The sequence below is a fragment of the Andrena cerasifolii genome, chromosome 10 (genome assembly GCF_050908995.1).
Source record: "Andrena cerasifolii isolate SP2316 chromosome 10, iyAndCera1_principal, whole genome shotgun sequence".
Lineage (NCBI taxonomy): Eukaryota > Metazoa > Arthropoda > Insecta > Hymenoptera > Andrenidae > Andrena > Andrena cerasifolii.
This window is the reverse complement of record NC_135127.1, coordinates 6,634,904-6,657,296: the sequence shown is the minus strand read 5'-3', so window position 1 is coordinate 6,657,296 and position 22,393 is coordinate 6,634,904. Positions and strand designations below refer to the sequence as shown.

At 39.7% G+C, this 22,393-nt stretch overlaps 1 protein-coding gene and 1 long non-coding RNA gene across 14 annotated transcripts; one reads left to right on the top strand and one right to left on the bottom strand.

Annotated features, from left to right (window-relative positions):
* Window positions 1–1,477: 1,477 nt before the first annotated feature.
* On the top strand, window positions 1,478–19,879 carry Wnk (Wnk kinase). Of its 13 annotated transcripts, XM_076821105.1 has the most exons (22): window positions 1,627–1,765; window positions 3,165–3,713; window positions 3,854–3,996; window positions 5,346–5,607; window positions 5,694–5,967; window positions 6,063–7,225; window positions 7,308–7,480; window positions 7,564–7,942; window positions 8,149–9,330; window positions 9,367–10,073; window positions 10,148–10,376; window positions 10,469–10,666; window positions 11,198–11,272; window positions 11,805–14,071; window positions 14,148–14,580; window positions 14,670–14,798; window positions 14,879–15,253; window positions 15,338–15,500; window positions 15,574–15,659; window positions 15,761–15,828; window positions 15,901–16,073; window positions 16,188–19,879. In XM_076821105.1, the coding sequence occupies exons 2-22, from the start codon at window positions 3,480–3,482 to the stop codon at window positions 16,871–16,873; spliced, it is 9,399 nt and encodes a 3,132-aa protein (XP_076677220.1). In that variant the 5' UTR covers window positions 1,627–1,765; window positions 3,165–3,479; the 3' UTR covers window positions 16,874–19,879. The 13 variants fall into 13 exon arrangements, with proteins under 13 accessions (XP_076677213.1, XP_076677223.1, XP_076677212.1 ...); XM_076821098.1 differs by lacking the exon at window positions 1,627–1,765 and adding an exon at window positions 1,478–1,617 and having other exon boundaries at window positions 8,149–10,073; XM_076821097.1 differs by having other exon boundaries at window positions 1,565–1,698; window positions 8,149–10,073.
* Window positions 17,924–22,390, bottom strand: LOC143373666 (uncharacterized). The gene is made up of 2 exons (XR_013086501.1): window positions 21,333–22,390; window positions 17,924–20,840 (listed from the first exon to the last, which is right to left on the bottom strand). It is a non-coding gene; the product is annotated as an uncharacterized LOC143373666 (long non-coding RNA).
* Between the last annotated feature and the right edge of the window lie 3 nt (window positions 22,391–22,393).

Here is a 22,393-nt window from a genome sequence, read left to right as displayed (position 1 = left end):
ATAGTTCGTATTGGCATTACAGAGAACGCTAGTACAATGATCATAATAATTTATATGGTTTACGTACAAGACGTTCTTTTAAAGTTTCTGTGGGTAAAGTTTCTACACCAATTCGCCTTTTTAACAATTCGGCAATACGACGATCAATGGCACGTTTTGTATAATCCCGTGATGCAAAATACGAAGTTACGTTTGCCATCATTTTAAAGGATAACGCGATGTATAAATGCCAAGGAAATTACTATACATTTCATTTGGTACAAACTGAACATCAGGGGATACGTAAAAATTTGAAGGGAAGGGTACAAATAATTTTTATAGGGTGTGCCAAAAATTGTCTGCGACGATTAGGATAAGACAATGATTTTCAAATTATTGGATGAAAGGATTTAAATAAGAATGAGACACACAGTGATAGAAGATTAAGGGGGGACCCCACCCTGAAGCTACAACAAATTAGGGATTTATTTGTTCGTATAAATAAAAATATAGGGCTTCGATTTTTTATACAGTTTTAAAGTATGTATCTTTATTCTGCTAGAATTTTTTTTATGAAAAAATTGTATAAACTAACGGCGAACAAAATGGCTTCCCGGAGCACTGCAAAAAAACTGGCCCACACTCCCGGGAATGACTGGATCATCTGAGAAGGAAATACAAAAAAGATATATAAACAGGAATATATTATCCTTGACCTAGCGTAGGACTTTCTCAAAATTCGAATTATTTTGGAAATTATAGCAGTTTCAAGAATTGACTTCAATTTTTTACATAAAAATTTGAACTAAAATCCTTGTAAAAAGTCGAATAATTGAAATATCAATAAAATCCTACGCTAGACTTTAAAACTGTATAAAAGATCCAAGCCCTATATTTTTATTTATACGAACAAATAAATCCCTTGTAGCTTCAGGACGGGGTCCCCCCTCCCTGGGGCGAATTCCACTTACGCCCAAATCACCCGCGTCCACGACCGCGAGGATTTTTCCGTTTTTGTAATAAAATGAATGTCATAATTTATATGTTCCTATTTTCGAGTCGTTATAGTTGAAAACATGTATTTTTCGATAATTACTCTTTCACAGATTTCTCTTCCATATTTCAAGAGAGTTCCATAAATTTTGGAATGTTAAAACCGTGAAAATGTTCTGCAACTCGTATTTAAATCAAAATTGTACGTTTTAGAACGGAGATAAGAATACTATTTGCATAGACGGGGAACATAAAAAGTTTGCACATATAAAAATACGTTTCACAGATAGAAGAAACCGAGGAATGCCGGTATTCAGTTATCCTGTCGCTTTGGTTATCATACCCTGCTAGTTTTAACTACATTTTTTTGCACGATTCAACAATCAATGCCGAAAATAGCTCGACGTTTAAATCGCCATGCCGAAGAATCGATTGATAGGCGTTATCGGGAAATAAGACCAGCGAGACAGTTTCCAATGTACTGCGATCGGCCTTGCCCGATAACGTATCGCGCCCCGTGTATACGCAGCATGAATTCATAACTTGATCATTGTTGGCGCATAGCGCCGCTAGAGCGCGCCATTATCCAGTGAAAAAAAATGGTGGTTATTTGGGTGTAGTCGGGCGATTTTCTGCAATACAAATGTGAGTACCGGCTGACTAAGGGATTACGAGTGCTGTTTATCAGTGCGCCGCGGGGCTAATATGACCGGGTCTATGTCGGAGGTAATAGAACCATCGATAACCGAATGATTATCTTACAATACCGCTAGGCAAGCCAGGCGAGCACTGTGTAGGTATTGTTGTTCACGCATCTCCGCATGACAAGTTACTTGCGGCCACTTCTCGCCGCGTTTTATCAGTCAAAAATCCGGGATGGGCCCGCGACGGGGTCGGGGGACGGACAGATTTTCATCTGTCCGCGCGACCGGGGCCCTCTTGCTGCGGGACAACGTGTAAAATATGCACCGACGCGATATTTTTGGGATAGATGTCACATTATCTTCTCTCGGTGTCCCCGACTATATGCGCGCGTGCACGGATGTGTGCATTTATTTGATTTGCTTGCGGGTATACGTGTGTGGCGGCACTTCCTCTTCACCCCGTAATACGTAGCCCGTCCCCTTATGTGTACAGCATGCGGTGCAACGGTGTGTCGGTGAGATACGTATAACGTGGTATATACGTAAGACCAGCTACTCTCTATATACTGTCAACATTTTTCAAGTGACTGTTCCATGATGCTTGACAACATACTGCGTTAGTTGACGATGTAAATCCTTTTTTTCTCTTTCATTCTTTTCGCCCTCCTCTTGGCCCTCCCCCTCTCGCTCGATTTTCTCCGTTCGAACGGGTATTCGCGTGGCCCGTTTTCTCGTTAACAGCTCCGAGAAAAGAATAGCACACATGCACAGGTTTCACCTTGTTGACAAATAACGAAAAATACTTTGTATATAACGTGTATAGATATATATATCTAGAGCACTAATTCCGAGATCGGTTGCCCCTCGCATTTATTGGCAGTCGCGATCAACATTATACTATTGATGCTGCTAAATTTATACGATCCATACAGCATATAACGTTTGCAAAACAGGAATTACATAGAGTGCTACAAGAAAGACCGTATACACATGTGATTCTGCCATCCGTAAAGTAGATTAATTCAAGGTTTATCCGCAGAAATTCTGTTCCAATCGCGATGCTCGTGTGCCTGCTGATTTTCTTTTCACTCCTCGCGAATGGGCTGGCGATTTGCTATGATTTTTATCTAGTTGCCTCGCGAGCGGTTCATTATTCGTATATTTAACATATGGTATGTTACATGCATGTACATTTGTCCTGAGACTTTTATTCCAACAAAGATATTCATATGAATTTAACGCAAACCTTTGGAAAAGAATGGTAACGTCATCTTGTTTATTACGTACAACAAAAAGGAAAATAGAACAAAGATATGCTGCGTTCGTTAGTTCTTGAGATAGCTAAACCTACAACTCTCGAATGAAGTTAGCTTTCAAACAACAAGCAGAGTATTTTTCTTGTAATTGAATTAGGATATAACTCATGATAATACTCGCACCTTTGAAATCTTTTGGAAAAAATTACATTCCTCGAGCTCACGTCGTATGTATTAATGCTTTTGTAATATAACTCTGCGGTTCTCATGGGGATATCTTTTTTGATTTCAGCATCGTTCAACTTCTTTGGTATTAAATATTTATTGAGAATTTGTGGTGGCAGAGTATATGCACCGAGCAAAGAAGAAAAGAATCTGTGATGAACATAGAAATTGTAAACTCTGTACGCTATAAATACTTTCAGTATTTTATAGTTTGAAAACTAATCTCGATTAAGAATACTACAAATCACTTCCCCTAAAAAAGTAATACGATGATAAAAGTTTGCATTAAATTTCTGCGCAAGTCGAATTGAAAAGGGAACGATATCTATAGCGTGGGAACGCATTTTGTAAAGTGAGCTCTTTCATAAGTTGGTTATGTGCAATGCCGAGATGCTGCAATGAAAATAAGGCAGTGAGTTCGGTGAGCACCGGTCGCAAGCACGATACAGAGGATATTTTGTTAACGCAAACTCGTGCTTTCGCAATTGGAGATCAATTGGAGTTAGACGAAGATCCGCCGATTGTTGAGAAGTCGCACAGAAGGGTGCGGTGCGATTTAAGTCCCGTACCAACAAACACGAGTACCAATTTGAGTATAAAACTTTTAAGCATTAAGGTAAATTTCTGGCAAACTGGCTTCTGTTTTCCTTTTCTTGTAGCTGATCTTGTAATTCATCGCTGAGCAGGATAAATGATAATGTGTATATATATATTCCTTTATTGCAATATCAATGTGACGTTGGTTATCAATTGTAGGGAGATAGAAACACTCGTCAAGATCATCAGGTGAGCACTGGGGCTGGTGGGTACAGAGAAAGGGAGAAAGAAGCTAAAAAGAGAGCAACTATAGGCAATACAGTGCGAGGGCTCCTCTCATCTGGCCACAACAGGCAGGACAGGTATAATGATGTCTGTATCAAAATCATGCTTCTTACATTGCCATTTTTTACCTTCTATCATTTAATTTCTTTGCTGTAATTCATTTTTTGCTTCTTATTTAAGTACGATATATTTTATATGATCGATACATATGTATCTCATTAGTTTGGAATGCATTTTACAAAGTCTTTTTCTCAATACGGTACAACTTTCAAAATACCCATCTTCTAAAAGATAACTACGGGCAAAAGTAGCTTCCTCGATTTAAGGTCATTAAAATGTCAACTACTGTCTCGACACGTTACGAACAAAGTACAATAATGTATTAAATAATGAAACTATGCAACTCATAAGAGCATTTATGCATCTCATCCGTACTTCACGTGTACATTTTTATAAAAAAAATCTTATTGGAAATTTATACATAAGGCCAAAAGCTGTTATAGTAATAAAGGTACAAATTCGTTAGGTGAAGTTGAAGAATTTTATTTGAAAAATAAAAATGAAAATTCAAATGTATTTTCAGAATTACTGAGCCTCGACTTGAAGTATGAATATTTTGTAAATAATCAAAGGTTAGTAGTTACATGACTTAGATCATTGTTATGCTGCAGTATAAGATTGTTCGATTAGCACTTATCACCTTTGAAACACCAATGGTAAAGATGAAACTTCATTGACAGAGCTATCGTGTCATGTACATTATTTTTGGTTTCCAGATCTCAAAACGCGCATCATTCTCATGCACATTCTATGTGTTCGAAATTTAGTTCCTCAGCGGTTTAAATGCTGTTTAAGTGTTTTACATACTTCATCATACCAGTAGGATTTAGCAGTTGTTCCAGACATCGATCATGATATTTTGGCATTATGTAATAATTTTAATCGTGATATGTACATTTAGTACCGATGAGACTAGAGAAGCTAATTAGTTTTTCAATTCATATTTACTACTACCCATACCCATGTAACTGAGGAGTACTTAAATGTAAAATAAGTGTGTGTATACGTGTAACATTTGCTTGTTACCCTTTCACATTCATAAGTTAGTAATGTCGCTTTAAGCCATTAAACATAGCTTTACTTTGCTTTACCAGTAGTTGTACTGACTTGCAAATATGAAAAATAAATGAAAAGAAACCCTGCTGTCTTCTAAAGTGGCAGCTGTACCGTCGATATAGATTTTGATAACTTTACTCCTAATTAAAAAAATTTGGAAAAATTCATGTAATATAAACGTGACTATGGACTTTTAAGATGAAACAGAACAGGGTGTTGAAAAGACATTATATGCGAACAAATTGAAAATTCTAATTTCTTTAAAGATGTATGACAAAAATGTTACGTAGCATCTTCAACAATGTTCTAGGTATGAGACAAATAGGCAACGATCTTCAGGCGGTAGTGGCCTGTCAAGTTTATGTCCGAAGCTGGTGGCCAGTGGAGGTGGCAATAGTCAGGGTGGGATTAGTTTGGCAGTGGGCCACTTAGCCTCTCAGGAAGGTGGAAGTCCTTGCTCAGTTGTTACCACTCAGAGGATCTTCAATCATACACATAATCATAAACGCCAAAGAAAATTGTCTATTGTTTCGCAAGCTGGCAGTAGTGCTCATAATTCTGGAGATCGAAAGGTTCGTTACGAAAACAAACGGGTGGTTAATGTCTAAATAGTATCTAAACGTATCTCTTTATTAAAAATGATGTATATTTTACTTAGACATCAAATTTAAGCCGTTCCTCTACAACAATCTGCAAGAAACAAATACGAACACAGAGGGCTGATCACAGCACGGATCCACTGTCTATAACAACTAACGGAGTTGCAAGTAGTTCGCCTTCTTCTAAAAAGAAAGTCTTATCCACGCTGCGTAGTTCTGAAAAATCGTCGCCTCAGAATCTCAATTCGCCATCATTAGATAATGAAAATGAACACAATTTTAGCGACGCAGAGGAAGCTATCGTGGCAACAGAAAATGTGTTCAATGTGCCAGGTAATTTATACTTGTACGAACTTCGTAGTTACTGTGCATAGAAATTCTTATAAACGAACCACAAATTATAACGGAAATCTTATTTCAACACGCAGGTTCCAGTTCCACGCCATCAACGCCAATTGACCGAGTGAAGTCTAAAAAATCGGATGAAGATGAGACGAGCGTGGAATATAGTGTCAGTGAAGAAGGTGCTGAATCGTCACAGAATGTATCAGATAAAAAAGGATCGTTAGACTCGAATGAACGGAAACCATCAACCACAGAATGTTCTGAATCGTCGAAAACTTCAAACATTACGAGGAAAACATCGGCAAATAGTATCGACGAAGAATTAGTTACGCAAAGCAAGCAAAAAGTATTACCCGCCTCTTCCACAAACACGAAATCCAGCAGTAGCGAGAACAAGGCCGCAAGATCTAAACCTAAGTATGTTACGGAAAAAGTAGTCGACCAGCAAAGTTGTAAAAATTCGAAAGAAACAGATATGGAGAAAAATGTAGATACGTCTGTAAGGTCCGCGGCGGAAACGTCTGCAAGTAAAGGTGGTGAGAAACCGAAACGGAAAACATCTACCGAATCTTCTAAGTCTGCGAGCGTGGTTGAAAAGGAAGTCTCGGTTAAGGATTCTGAGGAAGAGGTGGTTGAGGATAAAAAGAACACACAGCAAAATGAGGAAGTGGTTAAAAGTTCAAGGTTCGTGACGTCGAAAGTGTCGGAGGAAATCGTGGAAACTGATACTAAGGATATAGAGGCACAAAGGGAGGAGGTAGAAGAGGGAGTTACGATATACGACGAAGATGACAATGGCACCAGTATCAGTGATATTGTTGCTGCCCAAGCACTTCATGAATCTCTAAGTAAGTTAGGAAAAGTACCACCCTTGGACACAGAAATGGAGGATGTTAAAGACGCGAGTGCACAGGACGAAACCAAAATGTCCAAGGATTCTCAAAAGGAAGTAACCACGCAGGAGGAAGCGGTAGAGGGCTTCATCGGCCCTTTGCTGGATGAGAACTTTAAAGCGGATGAGAAGCTCACTCAGAAGACGATGGCTATGGAAGAGGTTCGAAATTTGTTGATGAAAGTCAAAGTGCAGAATGTTGAAGATGACGACGACGAAGAGAAAGCTATAGGTATATCGCCGGACGGTAGATTTTTGAAATTTGAAGAAGAGATCGGTAGAGGCAGCTTTAAGACTGTATATAGGGGTTTGGATACTCAAACTGGTGTGGCTGTAGCTTGGTGCGAGTTACAGGTAAGGAGAATGTTGTATTAAATGCTTTTATGTAGTAGCAAATTTCTTGTATCTTCAAATCCATCTATGCATCCTTTTTCAGGAGAAAAAGTTAAATAAGACGGAAAGACTGAGGTTTCGGGAGGAGGCAGAAATGTTGAAAGGATTGCAACATCCAAATATTGTTAGATTTTATGACTATTGGGAAGTTACACTTACGCGTAGGAAATACATTGTACTAGTCACTGAACTTATGACTTCAGGAACATTAAAAACGTGAGTTTTGAATGGCGTTACAATATCTCGGACAATTTAATCGCAATCGTTACTGTATTAATGAATTACAAAATCTTGAACAGGTACCTAAGACGCTTTAAAAAAATTAATCCGAAAGTAGTGAAATCTTGGTGTCGACAAATCTTGAAAGGCCTTAGCTTTTTACATTCGAGATCACCGCCAATTATCCACCGTGACCTGAAGTGCGACAATATTTTTATTACTGGTACAACAGGGAGTGTAAAAATTGGCGATCTAGGTCTTGCAACGCTGAAAAATCGAAGTTTTGCAAAAAGTGTTATCGGTACACCGGAATTCATGGCGCCGGAAATGTACGAAGAGCATTACGACGAGTCCGTTGATGTTTACGCATTCGGGATGTGCATGCTTGAAATGGCCACCAGCGAATACCCATACTCTGAATGTACTGGACCAGCGCAAATATATAAGCGCGTAGTATCGGTAAATAATCTTTTGCTTCAATTATTATTGATTGATAACATAAGGCAGAAATTGCGCCGTGTACAAAGTTCCCCAAGTTTTGTCACTTTAATTGTTTCACCTCTCAATAATATGCAAACAAAATGCTTTATACTTTTCGCGCAATAATGGTTTGTACGTAGTTCCATCGATTAAACACTATGTTAAGTAATATATGCATTATACAGGGTGTAAAGCCACAAAGCTATGACAAAGTGGAGAATCCAGAAGTTCGTGAAATCATAGAGATGTGCATTCGATTAAAGAAAGAAGAGCGGCCGTTAGTCAAAGATCTTTTGAATCACGAATTTTTTGCGGACGATGTTGGATTGAAGCTGGAAATGGTTTCACGAGAATCCGCTGTGGCGGATTCGGAACTGTCGCGCGTCGAGTTCAGGCTTCGGGTGTTGGATCCCAAGAAGCGCACCAACAAACATAAAGAGAACGAGGCGATACAGTTCGACTTCGACATACAAGCTGACAACGCGGAAGAGGTAGCCTCGGAAATGGCTAAATCCAGCCTCATACTTGAGGAGGACGTTAAGGCTGTGGCGAAAATGTTGAAATCGCAGATCACTACTTTGTTACGGGAGAGAGAGGAGCGTAAAGCCAAAGAAGAGAAAGAACGCCTGGACAGAGAAGCAGATTCTACCAACACGGCCAATGAGAACTTGTTGCAACAGCAATTAATACTTCAGCAGATGCAGATACAGCAGCAGCAGCAGCAGCAGATACAATCCAACATGAACATTCAAATGCAAAGTCAAGTACAAATGCAATTACAGCAGAACCAAATACCTCTTCAACAACAACAAATGCAGTCCAGCGCGCAGCAACCACAGCAGCATAATCTACAGCCGCAACAAGTCCAGTTGGTTCAGCAGCAGCCGCTGATGCAGCAGCAAACGTCGGTCGTGCAGCCTCAGCAGGCACAGCAGATGCAGCAAGTGCCCCAAGTCTCGCAGCAGCAAGTTCAGTATCAGCAGCAACAATATCAGCAGCTGCAGCAGCAGTATCAACAACAGCAGCAGCAGCAGCAGCAATATTCTCAGCACGTCTCGCAAAATTTAAACCCGGCTTCTTCGCAATGTTCTACCCCTCAAACTGTACAGAGTCAGCCACAGTTTCCTCAAGTGGCTCAGCAAATATCACAGCAGCAGCATATGCATCAACAACAACAACAATACATACAGCTGAATCAAATGAATGTACCGCAGCAGATGAGCCATCAAATGCAACAGCAGATGCAGCCTCAGATGCAGATCCTGCCACAGCAACAGCAAGTGCATCAGCAAATTCAACAACCTCAGCAGGTGCAATACTCTCAACCACAAGTGCAGCACGTTCAACAAGTTCAGCAAGTCCAACAAGTTCAGCAAGTCCAACAAGTTCAGCAAGTCCACCAGGTTTCTGTGGGTTCTCCATCGGTTCAGAATCAGCAGTACTATCAGCAAAACACCACAGCTACTTCTGGTTACAATACACAGCCTCTGTACCAGCAAAATATGTCTCAGCAAATATATCATTCGTATACCAGCTCTAATCCCACCGGTCACGTTGAAATTTTATCATCCAGTCAGCCTACAACTCAAATATATTCTCATCAAAGTATTCCTGGGAGCACAGCACCTCCAACTTCTCAACCTTATATACAGCAGCAAACAGGACAGGTTCAAGCCTCCGTACCATCCAGCATTAACATTCAGACTTCGTCAACAGCTACCCACATACAAACCGCAGCGGCTCCTACAATTCCGACCATGCAGGCTGCGCCAACGCTTCTTCAGAATGGTGGACACCAATCTCAACCCCAGCAGAACGTTTTGGTTCAGATGCAATACCCGCAGAATCCTAGTGTGCCCACCTCTGTACCTATGCCATCCGGGATGAACGTCCCTGTACAGTCGACGGCAAACTCGCAGAATCAGCAGCATTTCGTTTCGACTACGGAACAGTGCTCCACTGCAGACAGATCGTCTCTGCCTAAGCAGGACACAATGGACTCTGTACAATCTTTGCCAGCGGACTTACCATCCGCTCTTCAAGATCAAGCGGGCATGAGCAATTTGTCGAATGCAAGTGTCGGGTCACAAACTACGGTGCCAAGCGACGGGTAAATCACGAGATTTCAGTTACTACATAACCGGATCCTGATGAAGAATCTAACTGAATGTTTAATGTTTATAGAATACCGCAAGAGGGTTCTGAAAACGCCGCCTCCTCTGAGAGATGCAGAGTTAAAAGATCTGGCACAAAACGTAAGAAACCTGGTATCAAATTAACAGTTCTGTCTGTGAGCAGTGGTGAGGGACAATCAGTGACCGTTGAGTGTCAGCTGGACACGAGCAAGCAGAAGACCGTAACATTTAAATTCGATAGGGATGATATGGTACCTACTGATATTGCTAACAATTTGGTAAGCATGCACTTTCTATCAGAATTCTACTAAATTGTATTGTTATCGGATGATAGACATTTGTATCACGTGTTTCGTGGTTTCTCCCACAGGTTGCCGAAAATTTGTTGCCTCAATCTCAGTGCGAGACTTTCATAGAATTGATAGAAGATATCGTTAAACAACTGCGTTTGGATCCCACGCGAGCTTTGCCTTTAGTAGCGCATGGCCCACCAGATCAATCTGCCGGTGGTAGTCCAGTTACGAGTCGTCGACCTAGAGATCGTGACCACAGTCTTGATACAGCTAAGGTAACAGTTTTCTTTCCGCTTGTACTCAATTCTGTCAGTATCAGTGTCTTAAAAATGATAGTACGAATTGCAATGAAGGAAATTCGATAGCCATGGGACCGAGTACACTGCGAGTAGTGTTGAGGCAAGATAAAGCATCATCTGTGTACATATCGAACTTGGCCCCATCGCTAGAAATCAGCCTTCCCGCATCAGAAAACAAAACAGATCTTGTAATAAATGTTTTCATAACAAAACGAGTATCGTTAGCAGTGTTGTTAATTGCTAGTTAAGAATCCGATACACAAAAGTCCATAATGCGAATCATAGGACTGTTCTACTCGTAGCAAAAAGATAATGACATGAAACAACTGTCGTGATGTTTTTGAATTCTGCCTCCGAAAGTAATGAAACTATATATGTATGTTTGATGAATTCCATTGTCAGAGTAGCTTAGCTAATTTCAAGTTACACTCGGAATGTGTATCTCATGCCCGTACAAAGAAAAAGCAAGGGTGTGCATATAATTGGTGTGTATCGTTTTGGACGCAGCAGGTGAGACATGGCTCGCTAACTCGCCAAAGCAGCCACCGATCGTCGTACAAAGTCCATCGTAGACACCGTTCGGTGAGTTCATCGTCCCCGCCGTACCTTTTCCCCCGTATCCTATATTTCGTCGTACAGTCGTGGACGTTTGTGCATCCTTTTTGATTCACGGATACATTGTACTCGGACATTTGTGTATCTCTTTTAAGGCACGGCAATATCATATGACGACACATCCTGTGTTTTTATAAGTTCATCACACATAGGCGATTCCACAATGCAATGTCTGTTACTGTTGATCCTCCCCTTTTTGGTTCGCACTCAGAAACATGTTTCAGGAAAATTCTGTTGTTTCGTAACAATAACCATTCACTTCCCAGATGCAAATTAATGATAAAAACTTTGCAAAGAATGTCGCTCCGACGTAGATGCTCGTCATTAGGGACACGTATTTTCCTCTGAACATGTTGTTTATTGTACTTTCATTTAAATACACCTTGTAACAGATTCTTTAATTTATGGCATAGTCTTGTTTTGTTCACGTGCATTGCGATCATTCTGTGGTAGAGAGATGACACTTTCATCTATACAATTATGCGTTATATATTTCCAGAGAGACGAAACCTCCAACACCTCTACTCCAACAAAATTGTTGCCGATTGACCAAATAATTTCCCATATCACCGCCGCGGGCGCGTCGACGGAAAAGCAGCAGAATGTGCAAACGCCCGACAGCCAAGTGGGTCCTGAGAACACGTCTACCGAGGCATCCAGACGGTCATCCACCTCCACGCAAAATACGGACACTTTAACACCGACGAATTTGCCGAGCGATCCGACCGAGACTCAGGAAACTGTGGTCTCTGTGGCAACTGCGGACGCGGTATCAGATCTGCATCAGACGCCCAAGGATGATGTTGCTAATACATTTCCAAGCTCGACGACATACACGCAAAGTCAAATACACGACACACCTGGAAGTCAAGGGAATGAATTGCCGAAAGAGTCTATTGTTCAAGACCCAGCGGACCTTCAAGACATGGAGGCGAGCAAAGAAGCGCAACCTGATGCTTCGTCTATGGAAGTGGCCGCGCTAACTGCGCCTGTTCCAATCCGAAAGATCTCTCGCTTTTTAGTTAGTCCTGTGGTTGAACAAAAGGTTCTTTCGAATGAAGAGGAAGGGTCTGCTACTGTTGTAGAGAGTGCTGAGAAAGTTAACGCTTTAGCGACGCAGTCAAACGTACTGTCGCAACCTAATATAGCCGATGAGGGACAAGTAAAGCATGACGATTTAGAAGCGAATGTTTTAGAAACGCAGGCTGCAACCGTTCCTGAGAAGCCCAGCGCTGAGACGGTTATACAGACTCCTCAATATGTTATGGAACAGATAGATAATATTCAAGCACTGCAGTCGGGACAACAAACGATTAATCTTCAAAGCACCGTGCCCGGACAATCAATGCCACCTGTACAGCAAATGCAGCAGAACATCGCTGCTGCACAGTCTAGTCAACATAATGTGATTATGCAAGGGACCGGGATAACGCACCAAGCTACTCAACAAATGCAATCCGCCCCTCAGAACATCATAACTGTGCCGCAGAAAGATACGCAGGGTCCTCCGAGCGGTGTGAATTTACAAGGGCAGTATCAACCTCAGCAAATGCAGTGCAATGTTTTATTACAACAGCAGCAGATCACCGTGCAGCACAACTTGACACAAATGCATATTCAGCCTGAACTTCAGCATCAGGGACAAATGCAAGCTCAGCGACCGCTGCAACAATTCCATCCCCAGCAAATACCGCAACAACATCAACAGTATGTAATACTATCCGGCCCAATACAGCAATTACAGCCGACTGCGATCGTGGACGAAAGGAATCGTAGGATTTCAAATATTTCTACGGCGTCAAATATGTCGACAGATTCGCAGATGTCAGAAACAGCTAGTCTTACGGACGATAAGAAGCAACCGGTGCCCATACCGGGCACGTCCATGCACCACGTGCAGCACGTGCAACTTGTCCCTCAGCAAGAGGCGTCGAACGTCACGCCTATGCCGCAGACTGTTCTGGAGCCAGTCCAGCAACTCCAGCAAGCCCCTCAGAATATGATGACTGCTCCAGCAAACGTATCCGTTCCTGTTTCAGTTCCTGTCCACCAAGTTGTCAATGCGGAAGTCGCTCCCAAAGTTATGCCCAAGACAAAGGAAGTTTCATCCACGCTTCCGGACTTGGCACAAAATTTAGCGAACATACTTTCCAATCCGAAATCGAAATCTGTAACGCCTCATTGTTTAACGAGCCACGATCCAAATCCATCCGTGAATATCGGGGCAGCTGCTACACTTGATTATAAGCCTACTCTTCAGTCTGAACAGTATTTCCAGCCTATTCAACCCGAAGCAAGTCAAATGCAAATACAGTCCCAGTTCCAGCATAATTATCAAGCGAACGTGCAGCAAGGGATTTCGCAAACGTTTCAAGTCACTCAGCAGTCCCATCAAGCTCAGATGCCATTGCAGCAAGCGATGCAACTCAACGCAGCCCAGCAACTGGATCCCCAATTGCAAATGTCGCAACAGAATTTTCAAGGAGTATCTGTCCACACCCTGTCGCAAGGGAAGTGGATTGCGTCTACGAATCAAAATATCATACAGCAGACTATACCAGGGAGACATACTCAGCAGTCTCAGCCACAGCCTCAGCATCAATTGCAACAAACTATCCCTATGCAACAGCAGATCGTGCAAGATACACAGAATTTAGAAGGCTTTGTTGTGGCCGATCAATCGCAATTGCATTTGAAACTCCCGGACCAACAAGCCTTAGGGAAAGCGTCGGAAACAGAGAACCAGGAATTGAATACTTTAACTGGGTATGTACGATTAGAAAGTAGAATTCTAGTTACTGAATTTGGTTTTAAATACTTGTCTGTTTTGTTCGAACACTAGGCGTATTAGTTCTGAATACCATCTACTATCGGAGACCGAGAATTCCAGCCACGATGTAACCCCTGAGCACACAATTGTTGAGTCCGTGGATTCGGCGATGTTTGTGCAAAACCAGATACTGCAACAGCAATCGCAGCATCAGCAGCAACATAGGAAGCTCAGCCAACAGAATTCCTTGGATAAGGTCTCGGATATAACCAGTGGAGCAAGCGGTCCAGGTGGAACAGGTCCGCAGACGATAGCGGATCTTCACCAGAAACTTGTGCAATTAACAAGTCAACCGTCCGAAGCACTGAACGTAGGCACGCCGCCTATAAGTTACCCAGCTACTCCTCATAACCATCAAGTAGTAGGAGGGTACGATGCTTATATGCATTCTTTACAGCAGAAGCTCGTTAACATTGGCATGCCAATCTCAACCACCCATGGCGTAGTAAGTACAAATTCTTTTTGAAATAAATATAATGGATAAAAGTCTATCTTATTGCACTAGAGCTATGCGGTATAAGTAACTCGTTTTAGGGACCTTTGTCGCCTCAAACAACAATACAATCTTCTGCTTCTCTGACTGATCCAAATGTTTCTACAAGTGTTGAGAGTTCTGTCTTACCTTCGGAAGCCCCCATTCATCAGCTTGCACTTTCTCAAACTGTAAGTGTTCTATCGAAAGGCTATTAAGAGATGCTAGAATAAACTGATAATACTATTTATGTTATTAATTATTTGTTTAGCATGTAGATTGCTCCCTCGACAGCCCAACGCCAGGAGCACCCTCGGGATCAGAAACCATGAGCCCTAGCAAGGAGAGTGTAAAAGTTCGAGCACAGAGACCTGGATCCCGCCTTCAGGAACTGGAGCAAGAATTAGCAAAGATCCACCATAGGGGTTCGATTCTTCCAACAGCATCTCCACAACATCTAACACCGCCGGTTTCCGCTGTCAATTCTATTCAAATACAACCGTCGATGCAATCCACTCAAAGCTTATTAACCACCGTTATGCCCGTGACGACTATGCCTGTCGCTACTGTTACGCCCACTGTCGTCGCGTCGCGGTCTGATACGAACACTCCAGTGCTGACAGAATCACAAGAGAATGCTTCTGAAGTACGTTCCCATATATTCATGCAATGAAATCTCAGTACCATGAATACCTTTTTCAAGTATAAAATAACTGTGCAATTTTTATAGAAGATTAGTACAACGCAACCTGTTAGAAAAATATCAAGATTTGTGGTTTCCAAGGTCTCGGGTCCCCCTGGTACTGGTGCCACGCCAAATCAACAACAGCACGCTGATGTATCGAAAAGTCAGATGGAGGATCAAAAGATTTATCATGTGGACGACGCGCAGGGTAAGGAATCTACAGTCAACATTCAGAGGATGCATCGCGGACATTGGGACCTTGAATATATTCTCAATTACAGGTACATCGGTCCAAATAATTCACAGTCGCGAAGGTTCTATTCCACCTACACAAGCTATTCAACCTGTCGCTGCGCCTACTGTAGAAGTATGTATTTTAATTGCAAGTATATATTTACTAACAAGCATTAATAAATCACGTAGGGTTCCTTAAGAACTTTAGCTAAAACGTTAATGCACTGCTTATAGCAATCAGAGAAAGATGAAAGATTCTGGACGTTGACGCCGAGCGAGGAGTATCAGTTGCTCATAAAAAAGTAGGTTTATCTCTTTAATGGCTAAATGTTGAAGGTTTACGACAATAGCGAATCATCATTCTTTTGATATAGGCAAACTATGGAACTGGAAACGCTGCAAAGAAGGCATAGGGAAGAACTGGAACGTTTCCAGCAGCACCAATTACAAATATTGATCCAACAGCAGCAACAAGCAAGTGCACTTCATCAGCATCATCATCAACATCATCCAGTCCTTTATCACACCGTCACGACTAGCCTAACAGGTGAGTGATTACTTTGAACGCAAAGCTCCGACCAGCACCTTCGTCGTTACGTATTTGCCAATTACATCTCCATCCGTATCTATTGTAATGATAAAGATTTTCTATTTAACGCAGGGCAAACTAGACTTCCAGGTACAGAAGACTATTTAGTGTTTAGCACAACGCCTCAGACTCCATTGCAAAAGGCTCCAAGTAATTATCCGGATACCGACGAAACGTTACGATTAGCTATGCAAAAGTTGAAGCAAACCCCGTTGCAGCTGCAGCCGCAGCAGGCAACGGCTGGGATACCACACGCTTACGTTATACCAATTCCAGTAGTTCCTTCTGAAACCATGCAAAACATGCCCGCACAGCAGTCTACTACTAGTTATACGAGCGAGATCGTGGAATCTGTGGATCCGGCGCATAATTCGGCAATCATAAATTCGGCCCAGTATCAGTTCGCACCCATATTACCGGACGGGACGAATATAGCGGTGTCCTCCACTGGATCATTAGTCACGCCTATACCGATATCAAGTGCGACGGGTAGCGGGGGTTACATTCAGTATCACGAGAATCAAACGATACCAAACTTTCAGACATTCAGCTGTACACCGCACGGCGGTTTCTTCATACCAGCTGGCTATAGGCTAATATACGCCCCGCCGGGAGCGTCCCAGTCCCAATCTCAGTCTCAACCAGCCACGCCAGCTACTCCTCACATAGGGAACTCTCACGACGGTACACCGCCGGCAGAACCATTACACGCGAACACCGATCATCCAACCGTTCCTCCCTCTCACATCGATCAATAACGCAACCTCTCAGCCGCCTATAATTCTATATTTCTCAATCTATTCGTTCCCGTAATACATTCTTAATTTAACGCGTTCCTCTTATCCGCTATTATGGAAGAATCATTCATTATCATTACGATTGTTATTCTAAATATATAGGTTCTCGCTGAATACGTATTGCTACCCTCGTCCTCACGGGATACGCGTACGAAGGGGAGGCGCGAATGAAAGTATTTAGGATGTATTCAATAATTGTGTAACATCCGGTGCGTGATCGCTGAAAATATTCTCGTTGTACCAACGCGCGAGCATGATATTAACGTTTGATATGTGCCTCGCGGCAAATGTGACGCTCTCGATACATACAGAGGGAATATTTTGGACCGAGCGAATTGAGTTTCCTGGGCAAGAAAAGAAATGAAACGAAACAATGAAATTGAGGATAGAGGCCTTTACATGTACTGTGCTCTTATATATACATACATACATACATATATATATATATACATACATACATATATATATATATATGTGTCTATATGAATAGTGAATATCCTTGTTTAGCAAAAGATGCTTATTATAAGAACTTCTGCTCTGTATTCTTTAATTAGCACAGTCCACATTAGTACAGGCCTCAGCTAGTCTTACGATCGAAATGGTTTATAAGCCATTCTGCTCGATGTATATGTATAACTGTTAATGTATACTGGATGCTTCGAAGAGAGAGAATGTATGTTCCGTGTGTGCATGTATGTGTCTGCAGGAGTCAGGCAGAGAAGAAATATGATTAATATAGTCACTGTTATGCTTTAATGTATTTCTAGCGATTTTACCTACTTCTATTAAACAAAAAAAAGAGTCATGTGTTACTAGTTAGCAGTCCCATGTATCTTATCTAATATCGTATCTCAACTACTATCTTTTTTAGACTCTATTATCCGATATGTTTATTGTACCGCAGATATTTCATTTACCAATGTTCAAACTGGTTTCACGCGAATCGGCATATTTCGTTCCGCAAACTGTATATTCCTCGAAATGCGTCCGCACGATTCATTCCTTTGAATCTTTTTCTAGGAATTTCATTATTCAGCACGTCCTCCTTCGTTTCGAATAATTAAATTCGTATCTAAAAGTTACATGATTAATCGTCCTAGGTACTGAGAGTCTAATGAAAAAAGAAAAGAACGAAAAAAGAAAAGCTCAATAGGAACATGGCGTATAGGTATCAAATTCGATATACGTTTAAACGATATCAAAATATAGAAATGTTTTAATGCTTGGATTACGTCCCAGGGAGATATATTTTAAATTCTTTTTCATCCGCGCTATCGCCATATTGCACTTTGCAATATCGTTAAGGATAGCTTGTTTGTATAACTACAAATATTACTACTGTTTATTGATGATTATAACGTTATATCTTTATTTCGTTCAAATAATTGCAGTTCGCGCCGCTTTTAATGTTGCGAGTTAATACTGCTTCTGGCATGGATTTATTATTGTCAGTATTACAGTTACGAAGGCTACTTTCAAAACTTTCTCTTTATGATCTCCGATGAACTATACTAACTACGCTGATTGCATGCATACCGATGTTCATGAATTTCGATAAGTTCTCCGTTTTCCATACACGCTTTACTTCTACATGTTTTATACACTTATAATTTTGTTACTGCGTTTTTAAATTTCTTTCTCGAAAGGCAAATTAATAATCACCAACCCCGATATCTGGTTGATCCACCACGTAATAAATTCATGTGTTGGTTGAACGAAACATTATAACAGGTAATTGTGCGTATTTCTCATGGAAATACGTTGCAATTATTCTTGCACGGTTACTTTTAAATAAATTTATTAGATAATACTCAAAGAGAAATGCGTAACGTGTAATAATTATTGTACATACGTTCGTTTACTGTTAGGTGGATTGACTACTGATGAAAATGCAGTTTCTATGTTCGATTGTTAAATAAAAGCTGGCTGTCTAAAAAAAAATTCTAAACGAACTGCGTTTAATGTAATGATTTCACGGTGACATAGTTTGGTAAAAATTAGCTTTTAATTTTACAAGCTTATCCACTGAATGCGATGAAACGAACAGACAATAGGACAGAAATAATTTCGCCAACAATATTGAAATGAACTGTTTTCTTCTGAGCATATTTTATACAATGTGATTTTAACTATATTTAGTATTATAACAATGATATAATTGGAATAACTTTTTGTAAAACATTCTTATTGTTTTACCAAAGAATACCAAACAGCACTGTTACATACGAAAGAATGATTAAATATAAATTCATCATAATTCTCTTCTACCAATATGGCATCTAACTCTATGAAATTGAACTTAGAACATCCAGCACTTAGGTATTACGATATATTTTTCAGAGAATGCGACAAAAATGAGAAAACAAGTGAGAGATATTTTGCTACATTCTAAAATTCACACACAAAATCTTAGTACATATTGATGGATCAGAATTTTATGAACTAATTTATTAAAATTATTTAATTTATTTCACAGATTCACATAATTAATTGCAATATATATATATAATCAAGTATAAACTATTTTGTTGATTTATATATATATATATATTGTGCGTATTGTATAAGTATACTATTTTAAGCTTACGAAATACATTGCATGATATTTTGAGAAATGCAAATGCGAAAAACAGGTTTTTCTTGCATTATGAGATTACGAGTCTACGACGACTTCCTTTTTTTTTAAATCATACCAAACTTTTTGCTATTTTGCTATCTTGTGTTTAAGGGTAAACAGCAAAGTCTTGTCTCGAGAGAAAAAAAACATTAAATTTAACTATAGATCGTACTGCTTGAGAGATACTTTGAGTAGAGATTAAAGCTCGACGATTAATGCGTGCAAAGGAAGCTTTTGAGAAAGGAAAATGTATGTAATAATGAAAAAAGAAAAAAACTGACTTGAGTTTTTAAATCTCTTGTATTAGTATTTAGTTATCTTGCTTGTAATAAAAATGAGAAATGTGAAAATCGTTTAGACGGAGATAATTGCAGAGCTTTCCCGTGCTAACTAGTATATAAGTTCGTAGACGCTTTAAGAATTGTGTAAGCTGTGTTGCGTGGAATTCTATGAGAAGTTTTATAAAGACTGATTAGATAAAAGATGCATCAGCATCCAACAAATTGCAAATCGACATGAAATTAATTTATATCCTTTGCTTGTACGGAAAGGGATTATAATTAACAGAGGCATATGCAAATTTTGTTAATACGAAGTTCTTCGTAATTATAGTCATTTAACAGAGAGGAACTTGGTATGATTTAAGCAATTGTGTTCAGAACAATATTATCTTCCATTCCTTACTTGAGAAATAATTGCATTAAAGTGTAGCTTGTAATGTTAATTAATGCATTGTACATTTGTGAAAACTTACGAATATATATATTATGTAGACAACAATATAAAACTTTTTACTGATATAGCAAATGCTATATCAGTAATTAATATCTGTTTGTATTACATAGTTTTAAACATTCAATAATATAGAAACTTTGAAACCCTGTTCTGTAAGTTTACTTAACAATATCTACTGCTTATGTCACGAATAGCTGTAATTAAAGTTAAATGTTAAGAGAGTCCGCAGCAGAAATGTTCAGTTTTGTAGGCATTCTATACTTTTCACGATGCATTAGTTTATTATGCATGATAAACCCTTAACAAATGATTATTTCAGTTGATATTCTTATGTTTCGCTATTATATTTATTCAAATCTTATGTTAATAAACAATAGTATCGACGTACAAAAATAGCTTATCACATCTCAATAACAAATACAATTTAAAGTATACAAGTTAATCTTATCGTTAAATAGCATTAACATCTATCCTTTGTAAAGCAGCAGTAATAAAAAGTATCGCATGTATTGTCATACAAAATGCTCGCAGTCATTCGAGGCATTTTCTTCGTGAATTATTTATGCATCGGATAGCCTGCAATTCAAATGAAACGTGTTACTAATGCAATAAAACAATTAAGAACAAATCTAGTATTGAAAATAAAGAAATGGGTCCAAATGTAGAACAATTCACAATTGGAAGGATCATTTGTTATAGGATTTATTCTCGATTAACAAACTTCTATTATCGTAAACTACATTCAATAACAACTGACGATAATTCCATGATACTTTATTATGAAAATTACAGAATTAACAGAGCAAATATTCGGTCCTTTAAGTGCTGCAGACATTACAAGGGCGTGCGGTGAACACCCATAGACGTCCACTGAATATGCTTAACAACGATTTTCGCACACAGGGTATGCTAATCATTGAAACCTTACCTCAAAAGCCGTTAATCGTTATAAATATCCCCTTCTTTATGCATGAATATTAAGAAAAAAGTCAGTATATGTTTCAAAATCGTTATTCATGTTTTAGAATACAGGCGAATAGTATACAGTATACGGCGATATATACTTACTATATTATGAATTCTGAAGTTGCGCCGGATCATAATGGTTGCAAAAGATTTCGATGTCGCGCATAGGCACCGATGCAAGCGAAAATTCCAATGATCCCGATGATTAAACCGAGGATCAGTGCCAATGTATCGCCGAAATCGAAGGCGGGCGAAGCCGACGCAAAATGGAATGTCGTGAAAATCGCAAGCAAGAAATAATGCCACATTTTTTTACAATGAAAGATACGCTTGCTCGAACGGTACGATAAACGACCTTTAAGACGATAGGCTTCAACAAATACGGCACTTTTGTATATATAATTGCACGTCCACAGGTTTCCTGTATCCGTCGAACTTACGGTTCACCACGGGGCTACTCTTAATTACTTTTCGCGTTTCTACGTCACATAACGAAGACTCGCGTTACTGCGACGCCTCTGCTCGATGTTTACAGCAGAATTATCTAATCGTTCTACGATTCTAAAGCGAAATAGAAATGTTAATATCGCACTGTTAATTTTGCGTACAATTTGTGCATGGCCAACAGGAATTACAAGATGAAGATGATTATGCCATCACTGCTAGGTAAAGTTTGAAATAGCGTGTCGTATTTAGAATACAGTTTTAAACATCGGACACCATAGCAATTGCTACGAAGTACTAGTTTTATGCGAATACATTAATCTTTTTGCAAGCATTCAAATCTGTCCTATTTCAGAACACAAGGTTGCCCTACATTTTGCTCGAATTCAGTTTCGTATCATATCAAATAAGCCTTCGCTTATATATTTTCCAAGAAACTAAAAATCTTTCTAAACATGTATTTTTTACATTTCTGTTACAGGCTTCTATTAACAGGGAGAACATTAAGCGGAACATAGTCTGAATATATAAATATACATCTGCTACAAGATACAGTACATACGCGCATTTTTCCTCGAGTACAAACAATCAGGATACGATTATGCAATTAGCGATTAACGGAATCTAGCAACTTCTTAGAATCGTAAATGTTTAGAACTTTCAAAATGGGTTCCAAAAATTGAGCCTTACTTAGTAGCTTTCGATATTTTCCTTTGCGA

Coding starts and splice junctions, on each gene's coding strand:
- Wnk (XM_076821098.1), top strand. CDS start 3,480: ATGCCGAGATGCTGCAATGAAAATAAGGCAGTGAGTTCGGTGAGCACC. Junction 7,226..7,307: donor TAGCTTGGTGCGAGTTACAG/GTAAGGAGAATG, acceptor ATCCTTTTTCAG/GAGAAAAAGTTAAATAAGAC. Junction 14,072..14,147: donor GAATTGAATACTTTAACTGG/GTATGTACGATT, acceptor TTCGAACACTAG/GCGTATTAGTTCTGAATACC.